This window comes from Rhinolophus sinicus, linkage group LG03 (assembly GCF_036562045.2).
Source record: "Rhinolophus sinicus isolate RSC01 linkage group LG03, ASM3656204v1, whole genome shotgun sequence".
Taxonomy (NCBI): domain Eukaryota; kingdom Metazoa; phylum Chordata; class Mammalia; order Chiroptera; family Rhinolophidae; genus Rhinolophus; species Rhinolophus sinicus.
In genome coordinates this window covers 136,116,251-136,138,621 of record NC_133753.1, presented here as the reverse complement: position 1 = coordinate 136,138,621, position 22,371 = coordinate 136,116,251, and the positions used below count along the sequence as shown (strand labels likewise).

The 22,371-nt window shown below is 40.4% G+C and overlaps 1 protein-coding gene across 1 annotated transcript in view; it reads right to left on the bottom strand.

Annotated features, from left to right (window-relative positions):
- Positions 1 to 14,404: 14,404 nt before the first annotated feature.
- ELL2 (elongation factor for RNA polymerase II 2) overlaps positions 14,405 to 22,371 on the bottom strand; it is a 70,882-nt gene continuing 62,915 nt past the window's right edge. Inside the window, exons 10-12 of the mRNA XM_019727992.2 lie at positions 20,394 to 20,565; positions 18,357 to 18,401; positions 14,405 to 18,263 (exon numbers count right to left, since the gene is read on the bottom strand). Coding sequence (XP_019583551.2) covers positions 18,147 to 18,263; positions 18,357 to 18,401; positions 20,394 to 20,565 — 334 coding nt within the window. The 3' untranslated portion in view covers positions 14,405 to 18,146. The remainder of the gene's footprint in view (positions 18,264 to 18,356; positions 18,402 to 20,393; positions 20,566 to 22,371) is intronic.

The window sequence follows — 22,371 nt, the reverse complement described above, 5'->3', positions numbered from 1 at the left end:
GTAAAACTATATAGGATACTAAGGAAATCACTTGTATTGAAGAATAGTTATCAAACACATTTTAAAAGCATGTGCTATAGTAACATAGATGCTTCTTTATTAATACATTAAATTAGATCTACTGGTGGGTTTAGTAAGTATTATACCTCCAAAGTAGTGGTGAATGTTAAAGATGTTTCAAGGAATGGGCAACAACTATTGATGACAAAGTCACAGGTAATTATTGTGGTTTGCTACCTATTTTCATAGTTGAAAAACATGCCAAATATCAGTTACAGGGGAAAATAAATGAGTCTTTTCCATATCCAAATTTAAAGAATCCTGGAATTCTATCCAAGAGCCCCTGGGGTGTCTGTGGAACCCAGGGCAAGCTCTCCTCCGAGTGGCTTCTTTGCTATTTGCCCAAAGGACAGCCACATAGACTAAGAAAAAATATTACTTGTCTCTTCCTGGTGTTTCTACCTATAAAACCCAACTTTCACAGCTCATCTCTAAATGGCATGCTTTTGTTTAATGGCAAGAAATGAAGGTAAAATTCATTTGAGAACTAGAGTCAATGTATAATTGTTTGTGCTTTTGCTAAGATGACCAGTCAAGGTCTTAGAGTATGTGTCTCAATGAACATTGAAAGTAATCTTGATTTTGAGGGCTTTCAGGCCCCTGAGGAAGCTGAGGGGGCCTGTACAAAAGTGGGCTAAGAGCAACATAAAGGTAAGCGAAAGCCCGCATTAAGATTGAGATGAGAGTGGGAGCAGGAAGAAGCAAGAACTGTTTGGGCTCAGGCACTGATAAGAGCCCAGGCGGGCAGAGATTCACACCACTTCGTCCCCTTGGGGCAGCCACAGAGCATGGGCCAAATAAGGTATTTTGACCAGTTTCCCAGTGAACACATTTGTAGTCCCTTCCCCAGCATGAACTGAGATACCACATGCGTAGAAATAAAAACAAAAACTACTCATTGGTTTGAGGAACTGGTTTTATTTTAGGGGCTAAGAGGCGGCAAAGAATGTACTGATGTCCACAATTAGACAGTATCTGTGTAGAATGTGTGCTTAAGAAAGCAAAGGATTTAATAGATTTTTAGAACTAATATACTTTAACTTTTCAGTGACATAGTTTTTAATTTCAGCATGCTTTTTTTTAGATGTAGCTAGTGTTTTTCTTTTAATGTGTACTTCTGTAGTAAATTACATTGGTATCAGCCAGATTTTATATACATACATATTTATAAACTGTGCATTATATATGTATGTATATATGTGTATCTGTCTGTATACAAGTATAATTTTGTTTTTGTATGTGTTATTAGCTAATACCTGGGTAAAGAAGCATCACTTTTAGATAATAAAGGGTAATAAACCAAAGAGATGATGCATGGGTGCTTACTTGTTTGCTCCTGAGTCACATTCACAGTATTTCCAGACAAATGTATGAGGGAATGACACATGCTTTGATAAAGGTTGAGTCGAAACTGGATGAGGAAACTGCTATGAATAGAAAAAAGGGAATTCAAGTTGTGTGGTAATATTAGGGAATGAGATCGTATACAGAGAACAACAGTTTTATTTTTGAAAATAACCGCTTTTCTGAAATGGTAGAGAACATGCCGTCTCGATGGCGGGCAACGCTCAGTGTGACAGAGGAACTGCCAGTGTCTCTGGGAGATGGACCTGGTTGGCTGAAGGCAGAGGTCTGGGAGGAGCCAGCTGTCGCTCCTCCTGAGGTGGGAATGCTGAGGGGGCAAGGAAGCAGCTTTCCAGGTTATTTCCTGGCTGTTATCTGTGCACTTTGTTCAATGCCACACATTTCCTACCATGCTGAGGGTGCCCCAGGGCATTCTCAGAGTTACTTTGGATGTTTCTGAGAATCAGTGTAGTCTCCCTTTGGTCCTAGTGTGGTGGTCACTGGGTTTAGTGGAAACTCTCCAGCTGTGCTTATACCGTCCTCTGCACTCGTGTGGTGGTGACACTGACCCAGGAAATCCTCTCACTTTCCATTTCCTTTCACAGAAGGTTAATGGTGACAGTCCCAGCCATGATTCTATCCAGGGATGTAGTTCCAAATTTTAACTATAGGAAAACTACCACCATTAAGTTTCCTTAGAATTCACCTTTGCAGTGTTTTACATAGGATTGTGAAACATTTGGGTCCCTTGCTCCCAAGAAAAATTTGTTCCCTGCTTTTCTTTATATGAGCCATTTCCTTCCTGGAACATTTAAAATGCACAGCGTTCTGGAAGCTGTAGGAGGATTAAGAATGACCTTTAGCTGAGGAACCGGGCAGCATAACCACAGGAGAGTCTGACCTATTTTATTTTGTGTGTATAATATTGCATCTCTATGGAAAACACTGGAAAGGTCACTTCAAGCCAGCCTTAAGCAGACTTCCAATATTCTCAGATAAATGGCCTTCAATCAGTAGAGAAATTGTCTAAATACACACCACAGTAAAACCCAGTTCAAATCTGCTAAAGGTGTCTCCCGTTCACAGGAAGGGTTGAGGTTTCTTTTCAAAGGACAGAACATAAGGTAAGGCACCCATCGTGATAATACCATTTCCTTATACTGGCTATTACTTGACAGTTTAAGGACCACCTTCATAATTGTCTCATTGGATTTTTTTAGAGATAAGGTTAATAAAGCATGATATGATTGAGTTATATAATTACGTAACAGATAAAATTAACAAGAGGGTAAGAACAGTCATCTTTAAAAAACAAAATCTTCCTATGTGTTAAATAGTTAATACAACAGATATGGCAATTAAGGGATAAAGTATGATAAACACATAGAGTTAATTCAGAAAGAAATTAAAGAGTTCTGAAATACCTACTATCAATGAGGCACTACGTAGGGACCTTGACATGCATCACTCCGCTTGATCCTTGCAGTAGGTTGGTAGTGCTGCATATATTTTACCAAAGACAAAGCTGACAGTCAGAGAGGAGTGGTTTCACTGAGGTCACACAGTAATTGTACGATCTGAGAGGTGAGCCCGTGTCGGCTTAACTCCAAAGCCCACTGTCTTGCCATCATACCACCATACCTCAAATTACTTAAGATATGAATGTTGCCCATTTTTTTCCTTTTGATTTTCATCATCCCTTCAACTGGATGTGATCAAACTCTCCATAGCTCCTTTCATCATCATTATCACCATCATAATAATGGTGACAATTCATCGACACCATTTAATGTGTCTTACTATTGTTAGTAGATTTCTTGCTTTATCCATGTTATGCCATGTGTTCCTTGAAAGTAGGTCTCGAGTCTTATCATTTTTATGTCTTAAACAGCATCTTACATACTGTTCTACATCTAATATCTACTCAATACATTTTTTGAATGAAACTAAGAGAAGCCAAATGTTTGTAATCAATGGAGCCTATTAACTAGAGAGTTTGAAAAAAAACTGTTCTACCTAAAAGATGGTGGTGTAAAGTCATGTTTTCTTTACCCCCTTCCATGAAACCTACAAAATGGGTGAAATTAAAAAGGATGACATTTTGATAGAAAAAGTCCATCTGCAATGAAACTAGGAAATAGCTGAAATCTCAAATTACATTATCTGCCAAATACAGTGAATCTGGACTGAGTCAAGGGAAGCCATAGAGAACTGAAACTCATCTTCTGGGTTCCAATCACCCTTAAGATTTCTCTAAAAGCAAGTGCTGTAAGGGGCTCAGGTGATGATCTTTTACTTACAGCAAGGACTGAGGGTGTGGATGGGACACAAGAGAAACGCAGAACATCCCTCTGGGAATTTGTTCTACATTGCAGAGGAGAGAGGATGGTCAGACAAATGGAAGGAAGTTATTGGGTAAGATGTTTATCTTACCCCAAAACAGAATTCCTGTTTAGGAGGCGAGGTAGGGAGAATGAAATAGTAATGGGCACCCAGCTTTGCAGTGGTTGATCCGGTTCAAACAAGCAGCTACAAATACACAGAAATAACCAAACAAAAGATTTGAGAGCTGGGAGTCTCTACCGTGATCCTTACTGACATCTTGTTTGGTGACCCACTCACTCAAGAGGTCAGAGACTATGGCAAATAGGCTAAAACTTGTGAGCAATCAGACCTGTTTGAAGCCTGCAGCGGCCCCAGCTTAACCCCTGACCACTCTGCATAATTACTCTGCTCTCGGAGAGAATCACATTCCCTTCAGAGCAGAGCCCATATTTTCATGTAGACTTAGGCCTTAGGTATATTAATAACACCAAAAGTAAATCAAACAATAAAACCCCACAAAGACAAAGGAAGAAAGAAATTCAATCAAAAGACAGATGAAGAATAATACTCTTAAGAAGAATTATTCCAGCAAACCAAAGAATTTCAGATGCAGATTTATCTTCACTCCCAAAGAAATTTTAAAAATACACGTCTTTGTGAAATAATTGATAAATGAAATATGAGATCAAACAAGAATAGGCAAAAGAAGATAAAGTAAGTTAAAAGTGATGAAATAAATTGAAGACGAAACCATCCTAGAAATGAAAATCACATTAGAACAGATATTGTTGAAAACATATTCAGTGATGCAGATGTCAGACTAAAGAGAATAAAATAGCGTTTACAGGAAAAAAAACACCCAAATAAATAAAAATTAGGAAGAAGATGACAGCTATTAAAGACACCCAACAGCCAGTCAGTATATGGAATAATGGTGTCCCCAAAGCAGGAAGCAGAACAAATAGAGCAGAAAATAAAAATGCCAAAAATAAAATCAAAACTCCACTGAAATAAAATATGATCTGAAGATTGAAAGAGATTTCAAGGGGAAAACAACCTGATAACAGAATAATCAACACAAAGACACATAATAAGTCAACTTACTAAACTTGAAGGACAACATAGGAATTCCACGGGTACCTAGGAAGAAAAAGCAGGTTTCTTATAAAGGGAGAAAGAGCAGGCTGACCTCATATTTTTCAACAGAGATATTGAAATAGAGAAAAAAGTAGACAAAATCTGGTTAACTACGAGATGAATAAAAATGTCTCAGGAAAGGGGAAGGCTGTCAAAGAACCGAAGTAGAGCCTTGAATCTATTTAATTACAGAAGTAAACCAGATGTATGCAAAATTAGGGTTAAAGAACAGAAGGTAACTATTGTAAATCCTAAACATAAAGAATGATATAAACATGTCCAACATTGTCAGTAGGGAAATTAGCTTTTTATCTCCTCATCGATAGCATGGAGCCATAGCTACCATCAAAGGTTGCTGTATTCAAGAAACAAAATGTACTTGATCACTTTTAGAAATTGATGTACGATATTTACAGTTTTTGCATTTGTAAATGATATCTGAACATCCTCTAAACAGTCTTTATTTTATGGTTTTCTTATGCTTTAAGAGGATTTGGTGAGTAAGGCAAGTAAGGGAGAGACTGTCAGCAGGGCAGTGACCAACATGTTAAGCTATTCAGTTAAAAAAAGAATTTATCTGGCCATTGCTGGTGATGATTTCAGTTTTTCACTATTAGGAATACTCTGAATCTCTCAGGAGTGATTAAATTATGAAATTATAATATAAACAATGAAATATCATGCAGCTAATAAAAAGAATGAACTAAGTCAACAAGAAGTCACATGGAATGATGTTCCAGCAGCATGCTAAGTGAAAAATTAAGCTGTGGCTCTATCATTTGATATCCTTTGTGAGCAAAAGAGAAAATGGTACATGGATGTGTATTCTTAGTGGCTACCTCTGGAGCCTAAGGTATGTGAGAATAAGGGACTCCTCCTTTTTATTTTTATTATTTTTATTTTTATTTTTTGTTTAATTTATTGGGGTGACAATTGTTAGTAAAATTACATAGATCCTTTTTATTTTTTTATTTACTATGTACTATTTAAAATTTTTGCAAAGAGCAGAATGACTGTGGGGGGACAGAGTCCCAGAGAGCAGTTTCCAGGCTCTCGGCCTCACATGGAAAGGTGCTGGCTTGGTTATTAGAAGGCCATCAGCTGTGGCTGGGTGGCCATCAGCTGCTACTGGTTAGCCATTAGCCACTGATACAACTGCCGTGGCTACGCTAGGGGGTTGGTTGATTGGCAGAGAAGTGGACGGCGGATTGTGGATTGTGTGGCTCCTGCTTCCTGTGTCTCCAACCCAGCCACCAGCGAGAATATAGTGGTATGACTCCGGTATCTGTGGCTCCGTGGGTGTTCCTTTTTGGCCTCACCATGCCCTGCGTTCTTGTGCAGGGAGCGGGTGCTGAGTCCCTGCATGACAGACTTTTTTTTGTTTGTTTTGTAAAATAATATAACAGGTTAAGATAAAGACAAAGGCAAACTTTAAGTTTTTATTGGATGACCATAATAGTCATGGTCAGTGGGTTAGAAAAATAATCCGGTGACACTGACTTGCCTAGGACTGTCCGTTAAGAGTCTGTTTCCACTACCAGGTGGAAACAGTCTGGCCATGATGGAGCGCATCCCACCTGTGGGCAGAATACAGGAGGGGAGGATGGTTACCACAGTGGGTGGGAACTGGGAAGGACATCTGTGATGTGTGGAAAGGCCTGAACTCAAGGGTGGTGTCAGCAGAAAAAGAGGCATTTTCATAGCAGACCGAAGTATTTACCTGGTTGCAGAAGTCAGGGCAATGAGGAATGCCTGGCTCAGAGGACAGGTGGGGAGCGGGGGGGGGGGGGGGGGGATTTTACTTCCTGTAAATAGGAACTAACTTCACTGCTCTTAGACCAAAATCTAAATTTCAAGGAGGCAGAATGTGAGTGGGTCTCTGCAGGAAACAGGTAAATCTTGGGGATTGGCAGCAGGTCCCTTAGGAAGAAGGGTACAGTAGAGTGACAAGATTTATATTCTTGTTCCAGTGCTGAGAACAGTGACCCCTCTGGGCCTGTTTCTTCTCCATGGGCTTCCCCACCTCATGCTGTAAAGGGAATCAAGGGAGGACCAGTTGAGAACATGTGCGAACACGCTTGGAAAAGGCACAGAGCATTGTATGTTATAAAGCGGTCTCCAAGAAGAAAATAGCCACCTCTCTTCCCTGTTTTTGCTCATTTTCATTCCCACGAGTACTCTTTTTCGGCTTCTCTGACTTCTGGTATCTTTCTCTCGCCACTCTTGTCTCGGTTTCCTGCTTGCCCACCAACGACCTAGTTGGAGTCACGGCACACAGAGGGCTTGCCTGGTGGCTGACAACAACGAGAGCTAGTTGGTCATTTTAATAGTACAGATGTTATTTTATTGTTTTCACAGAGAAACTGCCTCTGGCAGTAGAGCTCTAGCTATGCGGCTAAGACTTCCTCCTATAATCCCAGAAACCTCCACCAGCGGAGGGCACAAGCCAGTCCTGGCTCTCTGTGCATGCCTCCTGCACCAGCCTCCAACGCAGGGGAGGTGGGCAGCTCGCCAGTTTCTGGGAAGAGGAGTCACTGTTCCTCCCCTGCTCAAACTTTCCCATGTGAAAGCTCACGGACCAGTTGGAGATGGACTGGCTGATAAGCGGATATCTCTCTATTTTGGAAACTTTCCTCAGAACTTATTAGCATCATGAGAAGGCCACCATATAAGAACCCCAAGTACCAAAATGCCTCTAATAAGGCAATAACCCGACGTTCCTGGACTTCAGGAGGAAAGCTCGTCTGGGCTTCCTCTCCCCAGAAATGCTTAGTGAGGGTAAAGCAGCAATGGAGGGAACAAGCTCAAGAACAAAACAGTAAGACCCCAAGTGGCTTTAGTTCATGAACAACGATTTGGATAAACATGTATTCAGTGAGTGTGAAGTGCCTTCTTCTCAAGGCTTTTCCAACATGTTTTCTCTTTCTGCTACACTTTCCTCTCGTCCACTCCTCTTCATCCCTCAAGTATTAGCTTCCATGCCATTTTCCCAGGGAGTCTTTGCCCCACTCGCCCAGTCATATGTCCCCTTATCATTCGTTCTCATGGAGAGCCTTCTATTTTGCAGCATTTACCACAATTGGAATCGAACAAATCGAACAATATGTGTAACTCCCATTTGTCTTATTCAATGATATATCCCCACTACCCGGCCTAGAAACACATACCTATTTGTTGGATGACTGAAAATTCACCATGTATGTAACAGGGTTTAACACAGGACTCTTTCTGACAGCGTCGATTGAAGTCACAAGACAATTAAATCCATCTACCCTCACAATATACAGCAAGATGCCAGACCACAGATGCAGGGCTTACACTGGAGGTTGTCAAAACACCCCGATTTTGCTCCCCTTACCGTCTGGCTCCTCACTGGCATAAGGGGTCGACGCTGAGAAGCCAGCAGAGGTGGTAAATCACAAGGCTTCTGTAGAGTTGAGCACGTGCTTCCCCTCACCCCGGGCTCACGAGAGCGGCTTTATGCAGATCTCTTAGGTGTTGGTGAGGATGTGGAGAAAAGGGAATGTGGTGCACTATTGGTGGGAATGTAAACTGGTGCAGGCACTATGGAAAAGAGTGTGAAATTCCTCCAAAAATTAAAAATAGGATTACTATATGACCCAACAATTCCACTTCTGAATATTTATCCAAAGGAATTGAAATTCTGTTCTCAAAGAGATACCTGCACTCCAATGTTCATTGCAACACTATTGACAAAGTCAAAATATAGAAACAACCGTAATGTGCACTGATGGATAAGTGGATAAAGAAAATGTGGCGTATGTATATGGGGGGGGGGGGGCGTGTGGGGGAGGGCAAAAAATATGCATGCACATGACTTTTTTCCTTTCTTAAATTGTGTATACATTTTTTTGGCACCCTCTGTATATACACAATGGATTAATATTCAGCCTAAAAAAGAAATCCTGCCATTTGCAACAACATGAATGGGCCTGGAGGATGTTATGCTAAATGGAATAAGCCAGGAAAAGACCAATAATGTATTTGCTCACTTATATGTGCAATATAAAATAGTCCCACTCATCGAAGAGTAGAATGGAGATCAGCAGGGGCTGAGACCTGGGGGAAATGGGGAGGTGATGGTCAAATGGTACCAGTTTCAGTTACGCAGGCTACGTTCTGGAGAGCCACTCTACAGTAAGATGCCTGTAGCTAACAATACTGTATGGGATACTTAGAATTTGTTAAGAGGGTGGATCTTATGTTAAGTATGCTTATATCATACACACACACACACACACACACACACACCCCAATAATTAAAGGAGAGGAAACTGGGAGGTGATGGATATGTTTCTGGCCTTGATGTTGGTGATGGTTTCATATATATTAAATATGTGCAGCTTTTTACATGTCAATCATACCTCAATGAAGTGTTAAAAAAAAAAAAAAAGAAACCTGACTTGTGACTTCTGAAGCTTGGGGTATCCAGGGGGCTGGTATCTGCCTTAGAAACAACCCTACAGGAGAGTCAAGGGTGCACTTAGGAAGTCACTACACTCTCATGGGTGGCAGGCTCAAAGTGCTTATTTTTGTTTATGGTTGGGGTGGGAGGATGGATGGAAGACCAGACAGGGCACCTCTAGATGGCATGTTGGCCATAGTCCTTTAGCAAGGGGCCCTAAGGGACTGGCTTCCTGCCTGAAGAAGTGTGTGTGTGGGGGTGCTATTGGAAGGCTGCAGCATCCTGAGAGGCTCGAGAAGTTGAGCAGGGCGCCCTCTGAGGCACCCAGGAAGGGCTCCGACAATGCCCAGAGGAAGCCAAGGCCAGATTTCAGAGGTGCTGTCAAATAAGACCTTTCCTGTCCCTTATCTCTCCTCCCTACCTTTGGTTCCTTCACCCCAGGGGACACTGAGTGGTGGAAGGAAGGCAAGAAGCACTTGGCTTCCAGCCTAAAGCAGGCCTAAGCTGAAAGATGGGGGGCAAGTTTAATTTCAATTGCATTTCAGTCTTGACTATTATATAAGACTAGCCTTATTAGTTACGGAAATGAGACCTATGCTAAAACTGACCGTAGGACGTACCATTTTGGAGTCACTGTCGTGGAGGAATTATGAGACCTGACAGAGATTTCATCACGGAGAAAGAGCCACCAAAGTGGGTTTGTAGGGGCACGTGTGAGAATCAACATTGTCACTTCACGAGTGCTCCACTCAGTCCCTCCAGTTGAGTGTAACTATCACTATCTTCACGGAACCGTGGTATGTAGGTATTATCCTAATTTGTCAGAGATGATGGAAGGAAGGTCCAGGGTTTCAGACAAATTGCCCTGAGTCACAGGTTGGTAAGTCTCAGAACTAGGACTCAGACCCAGGATGTAGGACTGACTCCACATTCCATTCTTTTCTCTCTACACCACAAAGTGTTTTTCAGCTTTACTTCCCAAACTTTTCATGTCTTGCTTGCAGGTCCCTGGTTCTCAACTGGCCTTCTCACTATCTCTAAGCCAAGTCATCTTTAACCAAAGACAGAGGAAAAATGATAAGATATGCTCACTTACAGAAGGGAGGAACTATAGTAGTTCATTTAGGCGAGAATAGTGAGTTGAGACGGGTGGAGCAGGTGGGGTGGTGATAATTGGTTACCACAGCAATAAAGACTTGTCAACAGAGGCAGAGAGAGAGGAAGGAAGGATGAGCATGGATAGGAGGTGGCTTTGCCAACAGTCCCAAGTGGCCCCTTACAGCTGTTTTCAGCTGTAGAGTTCTGCAGCTCAGGTGGCCACGAGATCCCCGGAGACCCTCTTGGCACCCCTTTGGCAAGGCTGCCTTAAATGAACACTGTCCTTGAGAGGAGAAGGAAAAGCTTACAGGTGTAAGAGAGTCATTTTCACAGCAGACTTTTTCCCAAAGCACCTTACCTGAAAAGAACCATGTCAACCTCCCTCTAGTAACTAGGTGGCAAGAAGCACTTAAGCTCACAGAAAACAAAGCTCTTTTGAAAACTCTCCCCATGGAGACAACTGGAAAAGAGAATTGATAGAATATTAGTGGTCAAGTTTGGAACACATAAGTCAGCACTCTAAGTTGCTGGTAGCCATGACATTTAGGGATGCTAACGTGGTACTTGAACAGATTCACAGAGAAAACTTATTTCATAGAAAATCGAGAGCAGAGACTTTTAAATGTTTTCGGTTGTGTTAATCTACCATAGGGGCTTAATCACTGTTAAGCAAAAGTCTAAATTAACCCAATAGGGTTGTCAGTTCTGGATGGCTGCTTCTTAGGCATATTACTGTGAAACTCTCCAATCAAAATAAAAGATAGAAAAAAAAAATCAGAAAACAAACGATAAAAAGACGCGTAGAAAACTTACGAGGTGCCATGCACCGCTCTACATACACGTTATCACAACCCTCTGAGGTGGGTACTGTCCCATTCATGAATGGGACACTGATGCTGGAGAGCTTTATAAACTTGCCCACGGTCTGTAGCTTTTGCGTGGCAGAACCAGGACTCCACGCCACGCTGTCAGGCTGGACTCCGTGTCCTGCACTGCTTGTGAATGGCACGTCTCGCTGGGCACTTCACCACTAATCCCTGTGTCTGTCATTTCCCAGTAGCGGCTGCTGGGCTGTTCTCAGCCCCTCCCCAGGAAGAGTCTGTAAGCTCCTGGGGTCTCATCCTGCTCTGCCGTGGGCTGTCACTCAAACATCTTCATCTATGAAATGAAGGCAGTTGTTCTGGATACTGTGGATGGGCTCCATTAGCGCCATCATTACAGGATTGCCAAAGTCCTTTGATTATCCTCAAAATATCTACCGCTTGGGAAGTTACAGAAGTGCTAGGCATACAATAAATGTCAATAAAAGCACAAACTGAATTTAAAGAAATGTCAGGCTAGAGATGCTTTAATGAAGATGGAGAAATGATATACAACACGATCTTTAGGTTGCTGTCCTCACCACATCGTTGAGAAGAAAAAAGCTATTGCAAAAACAATTAGGAAATAAAATCAGAATCTGTCAGTTATGACAAGTAATAAAAGGAACTTTTTAAACCGTTTCATTCTATATTCCAAACCAGTATAGACCAATATAGGTGCTCATATTCCAGAGGTGACTCGAGGGGTAAATGCCAATGTTGGAAAGAGATGTCCCCTTTGAAGGTGGCCAGTAAGTTAATCATGGCAAAGGGATTCCCCAAGGAAGGTCAGTCTGCCATCGGTGACAAATACCTAAATCAAGACTTTGGCAAGATACAGTGGCAAGGCACAGGGAATGATCCAGCGGACTCTTGCATTCATCCAAATCCTCTGGCCACATGAACTTTAAAAATGACACACATGAATAGCCTGCTTCATTCATCCTTTCAATACATCATTATTGGGTACCTTCTACGTGCCAGGCACGAGGCTAGGAGCTGGGGACACCCTAGTGAACAAGACAGTCTCTACGTTCACAGAACTTATTTAATTAGTAATAATACAACTAGTGTTTAAATTGTAATAAATGCCACAGAGGACACGCATAACATGAAAGCATATACCAGGGTGACCTGAGTTAGTCTGAGGGGTTAGAGGAGTCTTCCTGGAGGAAGTGATATTCAGAGATCTTAAGGGCAAGGAGTTCTCAGCTAAGTGAGGGAGGCGTGGAGGACAGAGCTGGTGGTGCAGAAGGGGCAGCCATGATTGAGGACTTGGGAAAGGAGGCGCAGGAGTTACAGGAGAAGCTGAAGGCAGGCCTGTGTGCCTGCTGTGTGGACAGTGGGAGTGGCAGATGGGGCTGGCCGGGTAGATCACGCTGCGATCTAGACCACAGTGGAATTCTGTAAGGCCATTAGAACCCATGAAGTGTAGAAAGGCAGTTGGTCATTCTTCTAGAAGCCCCAGCTTTAGAACTCCAACATGGTGGCCAATTATGGGGGCTCATCTTTAGGAAGCACTCTCCTGCATTTCGTAGACCCAGATAGGAATTTTTATCATCCATCTAACAAATGCCCACATTGTACCAAGTATCTAATTACAGGAAGACAAACCAGCCTGGCCGGCCAGTTGAATTAAACAAGCAAGAGTTGTAAGTGACACATCTCCACTGTCACAAGCAGCAGAATTCTGACCCCAACTTGAGAATTAAGCAATCATAAAGTATCAGAGCCACCTACTGCCTCTGCTAGCCTCCCGGCCCCATCTTAGAAACGTAAAACCAGTAGAGCAGGTACGGGAAGGCCGAGCATTCAATAAAACAAACCCCAAACTCCACCTGGAAACCTCAAGTCTCTCTCTGCCTTTGTCCCCTTTGCAATCAGTCAAAATAGACCCATTCTCACCTGAAAAATAATGCTGTGACACTCCCCCTATTGCATTCAGCAGATAATGAATAATTTAGATAGCTGTTTTTCATGGAACTGCCAAGTGTTTTACAAACAATAATTTAGCCTCTTCCATACCAGTAAGAAGGCATATTTTCACTTTGCAGCTAAGAAAAGGTGTTGAAAGAGAAATACAATGTTAAATGTCTGCAGGGTGGGGCTGGGAAGGCTGCTGCCACAATTATAACATTAGGAACCTCATTCACCCTTGAGAGACCTCTTAAACCTAACGAGTCACTGCTGGCACTAAACATTCTAGGTTGTAATGCCAATGTTTAACTGAGGTTTATGTCCTTTCCTCCTCCATTATTCCTTCATAAAACTTGTAGAAACTAGAGATTAAGGATTCAGCTAGGAGAATGTCCTTATGTCTAATTCAGATGGGATACCTCTTAGTGCTAGTCTGTAGTGAGACAGCCTTTTTATTTGACGAGAAAATGGTGTGATTCCAAGACTCTACCTGCACTGCCCCAATATCCTTCAAATAGCCCACTGTTAACACTGCACACATTCAAAAAGAAAAACATACCTTTTCTCAAAGTATTTTGGCCTTCCTTCAAATTTATGTATCAATTCTGATGAAATCAACTCAGAATAACCCACTAGACATCACCCCCAAACCTCACTTTCTCATCTCCTTTGAATCAAAACAGTTTGTCTATCCTGTGTAGTGTTGTCAGAATTGTCACTTTGTGAAGATTATTCTAACCAGGTACCAACATATGAGGGGCACTTTGGAAAAGTGGTTAAGAACAGACACAGGGATCAGATTTCCCAGCCTCCATGGTTTAAGTACTATGTGATGGGCAAGTTTCTTCACATTTTAAGCATCAATTTACTCACCTATAAAATGGGTATAATAAGGTTGTGGTGAGGAAAAATGGGACAATGCATGTCAAAAGTGTGTAACCCACAGGAAACCCTCAATAAATGCTAACTATACGGTTATGTTCGTTCCCCTAGGAGATGTTGCCTCAGGAGGGTATGTCCGACACTTATAAAATAGGCAAGGAAGGTCCTAGAGCAGATACCCTGCTCCCACTTTCTAGAGTCACCAATAAGTTATCTCTCTGTCCCAGGAAGATCACTTACATTAGGGCATCACAGAGCACTAATGGAGTTGTTGTTGTTGTTGTGGAGTTGTTGTTGTTTTTAAAGACACACTTAAGGGCTTTGAAATGAGACAACAGAAAAACAAGTACCAGAATTGCAAAGTTAACATTTTTATTGAACTGAAATTGGTGTATAACAAGGGCCACCATAGCTGCTGAGCTCAGTAACAGCTGGAAAGCCCCTGTGACATTTTTCCTTCGAGAGTCCTAACAGGGTTTGGCTGGAACTGAGAAACAGCATCGATCTATCTTTTTTAACACTTCAAAATATTCTGAAATGAACCTCACAGCCTTGTTCGGTTTTCAGGTTACAAAGAACATTGGTAACACCTTCTGTTGCCTTCATTTAGTAGTGTCAGTTATTACCCTTCCCCTAAACGTTCCTCTCAAAGTGCTGGCTACAATTTCCCCCATCCAGTACGTGTAAGAACAGGGTTTAGAAACACCCTGGCAAGTGATAAACTGTAAGAACCTCAAAAGTAGGAAAGGCATATACCAAGCATACATGACTCAACACTCACACTGTCGGAAAGACAATGAGCTGGCTGGAGAGTTTTGGCCACGTGCCGGCAGCAAAGAAGTAATGGAAAGTACAGGGCAACCAAGCAGAGGGCTGGAGCTAAGGGACCATTTGTGTCTAAGCCTCATTTCCACATGTTGCTTCCAACGTGCAAGTAGGCATTTGTTTTACATAATAAGATGAAATACTTTAAGGGAAAAGGAAACTCGAACAGTTAGAAGATCAATCAGAGATGACAGAAAATACTGAAATTTTATAGTCACTGCATGGAGCAATGATACAAACTGATCATACTTTTGAGAGCCAACACTGAACATCTAGCACTATTTGGAGTCAACAGTTAACCCTGTAAAGTATTCCAAGAGAAATAAAACCCAACAAGACAGGAAACCAAACCCTCACATTAAAAACAAAACCACATCTAGTTAGTGTTCTTTTTGTTTTGTATTAAATCAGCTGCTCATTCAATCTAGAGTTAATTTATGGATGGTGGTAAACATCTTCAAGAATGCCTTAAATTATTTTAGATGAAATGTGATGGAAAATATAACAACATAACTCATTCTCTCATCTTGACAATGCTATTTTACACTTCCTCTCTCAAAAAACTAAATTCTTCAAACAGAAGAGCTGATACTAAGTGGCCACCCATTCCTGCAGCAATTATTTGAGAGTAGCTACAAATACAGCAGTAGGAGATGAAGGATAATTATAAATAATTTAACAGGCTTATGCCAATCTTCAAAAGAGATGCAGCCTCAGGTAATAGCAGATTCAGAGATTTACGGCTCTCAGATTTGCAACTGATACACATTTTGTAAAGATCTGCCCAATGTACACAACAAACATCTAAATTAAGGCTTGTCTAGGTTGGTGGTCAAATCTACGGGTGTGCAATGCTGGATTTTTGTAAAGCATCTCCAGCTTCTATTATTACCCAATTTGTAAACCAGAAGATGTGCTGATGTGGGTGGGTAGAAGCTCCAAGGGTGAACAACTGGAAGGCTTGTTTGTAAAAAGTTCCGAAATAAGAGGTGGCAGTGAAACAACTGAGAGAGGGCCTCACATTATGTAGAGGGGAAAAGTGATTTGTACCTGCTGACAGGGACGGGCTTTTAAAAAAAAAAAAAAAAAAAAAGCCAATAGTCCAACTTCAGTTCAGGACTTTGAGATGTAGAGACCTACGGTTTAGCACTACATCCAAGTCAATGGTTCTCATTCTTGAGCTTGCAAAATTCACCTGGAGGAAAGGTATGAGATGTGCATACCTGGGCCCCATACCCAGAGCTTCTAATTTGGGTCACGTCAGTGGTCCAAGTACCTTGCTTTTGAGAAACACCATTCATACATAGCAAACAGCAGTACACAGTCTTTGATTAAAAGGCCAAGATGTCCAAGAAAGGACACAGTGAGGTCATTACCTACTGACAACCCTTCAGCAGACTCCACAACAATATGAGGACCAAATTTACCCCCAGTTAAGTTTCCTTTCCTATTTTTTTTTCAACTGAAAGTTTGAAATCAATGAACATTTAATAATGATTGTGCCAATTCTGAGGTAAAAGGAAGAGCACCACGGGATCTCAATGGTAAAAGACATAGAGTTTCCTAGGAAGTCCATGCTATAGAGAAATCTCATTTCCGCAGTAAAGTTATGGTGCACGGGGTCTTGTTTCAGGCTTTGTATACTTTTGTATACTTTTACTGTATTATCTACTCTTTCCAGTTCATGTTTTAGAAGAACTCCTAAGAGAAAAGTCCATCTACATGCTCTCTCGGGTTTTCTAAGATACTAACATTTTCTGGTTTACAGGGATACACACAAAGTTATTTATGTATTTTTTGGATGCTGGAGACAAACATCTTTATTAAAGATACTACCAAAATTTTGGCAAACATTTCAAAACAGATTTGTAAACATAATGCTTCCCTTTTTAACTGGCAGCACTTTGAAAAAAACAATACGATAAGACAACACAACTTGAATCAACATTAGTTCAAAATCCTTATATTTTTGACATAACTTATGTTCCCACATGATAAAACAAGTGATAGTTTAAATCAACGTCAACAGATAAACTCCATGAAATGAAAGTTTGTGCTGTTTGATGAATCACAGTATGTTATGGTAAATATATCCACTCTTTTTTATATTCCTGGCACCCAGGATGAAAAAAAAACTTTAAATATACATTTCATGTAAGTAATAGCTTCTTTGCATATCTCTCTTCAAAAAATACTTTATAGCAGTATATAAATAGGTTACCTACACATTTAATTTTATAATTTTGCCCCAAAACTATAGATCTGTTTCATTTTCATAACATATCAATTTTGCCCAATAATAAAGCTGACAAACTGTTGAAATGGAAATGCTTTTGTCTTCCACAATAGAAGTAGCAATTTGACAGAAAAAAACAACAACAAAAAACCCTACAGTAACACTCGTCAGTTGTTTAACCTGAGCGTTTGGCCTACTGAAAGTAGCAGCTTTTTTTCCTTCATGCACGCTCACATCCACGCCACCTCTGCACACACAGGTCGCGCACACGCTTTCAGACGCTGGTAGGCCACAGTGTGCTTCCCACTGCCCCAGTCAGGTGGGAAGCAGTGTAGCTAACGATTCACCACACTATGTACACAACTAGCAAACACCTTAAGGCAACCATTGCAATGGGGGGTTAACCTGCAGGGCGGGTTTACTGTTCTGGATCAGGTCAGCCTGTACATACACATGTACATACTTATACATACTTATATACCTTCCTATTTCTTAACCCTCCAAAACAATGTTTTCATTTTTTTGTATTTTTGTGCAAATTTCTAAATATTCTACCATTTAAGGCAAAGAGTTTGCATTAAGAAAGGTCAGAAAATAGGCTTATGTTTATCCAAAAGCATTTCACCTTGCACATTACTTTTTTTTGTTTGTTTTTTTTGTTTTTTAACACACATAACTTTGAAGTATGGACATTGGATCCCCAATATCTAAAAAAATCATGTCTAATGACAAGTTTTTTTAAGGGAGTAAAAACTAATTTGAAGTGTAGATACTGGATCCCCAATATCTAAAAATATTTACTTCTATTGACAAACACAAGTCTTGAGGGGGAAAAAGGACCAGAAAAAGCAGCTTCAAAAATGCAGGGAAGCAAAGTAAAAAGAAAAAAAAAGAAAAAAAAAAGGTAACTCAAGTTTACAAATACAGAAACTTTTAACAGGCAAAGTTTCATTTTTTTTAGAATCTTAGAGTAACTCATTTGGAATTTTAAATAAATAAGCTTCAGTTTATTCACATCTTCTGGTCAAGCAGAGTCCTAGTGCCATGACTGCGCTTGCTGTTGGTCAAATTCACCTATTAGTCTTTTGATGTGAGCCAGCTTGTTATGAAGATACTCGCATCTGTATTTTTCTTCATGGTAATTGGGCCTAGACTGCGAATGACAAAAACAGTGAGGCATCAGGTTGCGGAATTTGTAACACTTCCCAACTATATGTCAAAAAATCCCAACAGTGCTGATACCTACCTGCTTGATCTTCTGATATTCTTGTAAGACTTCTTCATGAACATTCTACAAAATTAAAAATTAGAAATCAGAAGTGAATTTTTTTCCCTTCAATATAAACAGCCAACACACATTTGGCATGTGTGTGGGAAATACTGATGACAGGAATGTAAATTGCTATAATCTTTAAGGAAGGCTATTTGGCAACTGCTATGAAAATAGCAAATGCAAAACTGACTCAGCACTTACACTTTTCTTTCCGATTTACTTGTACTTGAGTAAAATGACGGTGTAGTTACTGATTGCAGGACTGTTTACAAAGCAAAAGACAGTAAACAGAAATCTAAGTGTCCACTAATGCATATAAAGGATTACTAAAAGGACATTAAAAGATGGAAAGTGTTTATATACATATATAAAAAATTCTCTAAGATGCATTATATTGTTTAGTGAAAAAAGCAAAGTGCAGAATCATTTATATAGTTTGATATTATTTGTTTAAAGGAGGGAAATAGAATATTATTATATTCTGAGAATTTCATTACTTCTAAGATATACATTTCTTCTCATTTGAATGAAATCTGATAAATAATAATGTATCATAGTTTAACTTACTGGGACATAAGACAATGATGTATCTTATAACTGATGACATCTTAGAATCAATTACATATGGTATATATGTGAATTTGCTTGTGTATATACATCTTATACACACACGCATACACACACACACCCACACCCATGAAAGAATAAATGGAAACCAGTACTACCGATTGCCTGTAGGGAGGGAAATTAGGTGGCTGGGGAAAACAGCTAAGCCTTATGTACCATATAACCTGAGGTATGATGGATCTAAGCAGTTTCCAAATGCTTACATTTATTTTGCACAATTCTGTAATCACCTCATTTTATGGATGGGGGTTTTGAGGAATTAAGTAACTTGCTCCAGGTCACACAGGTATTAAATGGCAGAGGTGGGAATCAAATCTAGGCATTCTAGCTCTAGAACCTGCTCCTAACCACTAAGCAATCTTGGAATTACATTTTAAATATAATTATAGTACACCGGTAAATAACTATATAGAAAAAAACCCTGAAACCACCATATCACCGACCTCTTGCAACCCGAAACATCAACTCCTCTGGCAAAATCTCCTCTAATTGTAGGCAGCTTGTTTAAGAGATCAGGCCCACTGCTGAAAGACATAAGGAATCTCTAGGGCACAGGTGCCCTCAAGCTGATTTCCCCATTGTGGGAAAATCCATTCTCACTGAGGTTCCTGTCAGAACAGTGGTAGTGGGCCGGATGGAGGCGCCATCCATGCCTGTGAGGTGTGACCGAGTTATCTGGCCTACACAGGGAGGGAAACATTCGTTTATATTAGTCAGTTTTGCTAAGAACTATGAGAATACTCAGGTCAGGCTTCTACTGCTCTTTGTAAGCTGGAGTAATATTACCACTCAAAGGGGGTGAAAACAGATTAATGCCTGTTAACACATGTCAGTCTCTGGAATAGCTGGAAGCGCCAAGCTCTTCTTCACTTAAACCTGAAACCTCTGTGGTATTAAGCCCCCTTTATATTCGATGTCTGCATTTTCCCTATTCTGTGCCGGATTGAGGTTTTTTAAAAAAAATTAATTACAATATTTTCTTGAAATAGCAATTCTGGGTAATTGTAGTCTGAGTTGAGTTGGCAATGCAATCAAGTATTTCGATGAATCCCAAATCCAACATTTTTTCCCTATTTAGTTGTATTTGGTATTTTTCTTGATACACATTATAGTAAATGTATATGTCACATATTTTATACATATTACGTTATATAAAAAAAGTTATTTTTTTCCACTGGCAGAAAAACATGTTCATTGTGTTGACTTATTTTCGATAACCATTTCCAGTATTAGTCCTAGCTAATTTTCAATGAAAGCCAAAAGTGGCAGAGAGGCTGGTCAGTGAGACTTGCTCTGAAGGCTCATAGGATGTGTGGGGACGGGCGGGGCAGAGACAGAAAGGAAAACATGATGGTCAGTTCATCTGGGAAGAAACATGCTGACCTGATACTCTTTGGAGCCTGGAGAAAGTCGCTTTCGTTGGGCATCCAGGCTGATGAATCTTCTAGCTACAGTCTCCATCCTGGCGTGCAAGGCCCTGTACTCATCATACTCCGCATTGAAATCATCCTTGTAGTTTTGGCGTTGCTCATAGGAGACGATAGCAATATATTTTCTAATAAGGAAAAAAAGAGAAAAGATAAATGGAGAGTAGTTACAGAGTAAACATAATGCACGAATTGCAGATTAAAGCCAAATCTCTAGAAACTATATCCACGCACGTTTCCCTAGATCGCATGGTGCTTTGCCACTGTTAGCTGCCCCATCGCTCCTTCAGAGACCTTCCAGGTGAAATGATCCCACAGAAGAGCTTAAGAGTTTCAATGAAGGAGAGTAAATGTAAAAAAGACACGGTGGCAGTGGAATTCAAGTACAACTATGTGAAAAGAAAACAACACTCACATAGATCTAGCTTCCTAAACCTTTCTTTACCCAAAATAATTCATTATCACACTAGCAGCAGAGGCCAACCATCTCTTCTGAGACTCATGGAGGCAGGAGAACTTGATGGATGACGTGAAACCAGGAAAATGTCACATAGTGACTAAGTGCTGAAGTCAAGCTCTCCTTAGACCTGCTGCTTTCTGAGAAGGAGTCTATTTTCTGGCCTTTCACGTCTGCTGTCATCTAGGCACCTACGGCGTGTTTCCTCTACCCCTTTCCTCCCATTTCTGACAAGGCAAATACATAAAATACAAAAGGGAAATTGTTCCTCAGTTTTTAAAATCAGACATCACAAAAAAAAAAGAAAAAAAAAGAAAAGGTATATTTCTTTAGTTATTTTGAAACATTTAGATGTCATACTCTGTAGAACGAAAGTCAGTGTTATACTATTAGTCTAATATACTTAATAAAAATGTCACAAATCCATTTTACTTCGGAGTGTGAATACTTCTAGGGACCAGGTGAGTAAAGGCCATTTCCCTAGAGTGTCGGTTTATTCAGTGTAAGTAAATTAAAACAGCACTTTCATATTAAAACAGGGTTAATATTATTTGTTTGTGGATCGGGAATGGGGGTTACATCAGGGTCTGGTCTTTTACTCTGTGCTTGCTTCTGTCATGGATGGCAAAATTCCCTTGACTTTCTGGAGATAAAATAGAGATTTCAAAGCAATTTGAGGCAGGTGGCAGGAGCTTCAGAATGCACCCAGGGTGTACCCAACATTCTTCACGGTGGGACAACCTTGGGGTTTAGTCCTCTCCAAACTGGTTTTAGATAATCCGACTAGCTTTATTTAAAATGTGATAGCAGAGATGCCTGGGTGGAAATGGGAGAAAAGTGCTGCGATGAGCAAGCTTAATGTTCCCATCAATATTTCTATTCATGCTGAGTTAGACGCTGTGGAGGATGCATTTTCTAAGTGTAACAGAGTAGTAGTATGCTGATTGAAAGCTGCCCTGCTTGTGTGTTTGCTGTGAAAGAAACATAGCCAGCCAACAGTGAAGCGGTCCTCTCCAGGCATGGGCTGTCCTGACCGTACATCACAGGGAGCCCCGTGGGGAGAAAGTGGTCCCTGGGGAGAAGCATATGTAAGCAAAATGGCTAAACTGATCATACAACTCAGGTTCAATTTGTTATACAAAATGTTTATCCTGTTTTCCCAAACCACACTCTTAGCATTTCATTTAATAAATTCCTTGGGAAAAATAACAAACTGGCCAACAGTTGTGTTGCTAATATAGAAGATTATTTGATTATACTGGCATTTTCATGAAAGCATTTTACTAGTTTTAACAAAAATTGTGAGTCCTACAGTTGGCTCTTAATGCTGTGATGGAATAAAATTTTTAAAAGTTTGGATAATTCACAATCACAAGTAGCAAAAATATTCTTATGTAAAAATTAGGAATACTCTGGTTAAATATGAATTATTCAGAGGCTGATGAGTAAGGTTTTATAGTATGGTCTTTTGGTTTCT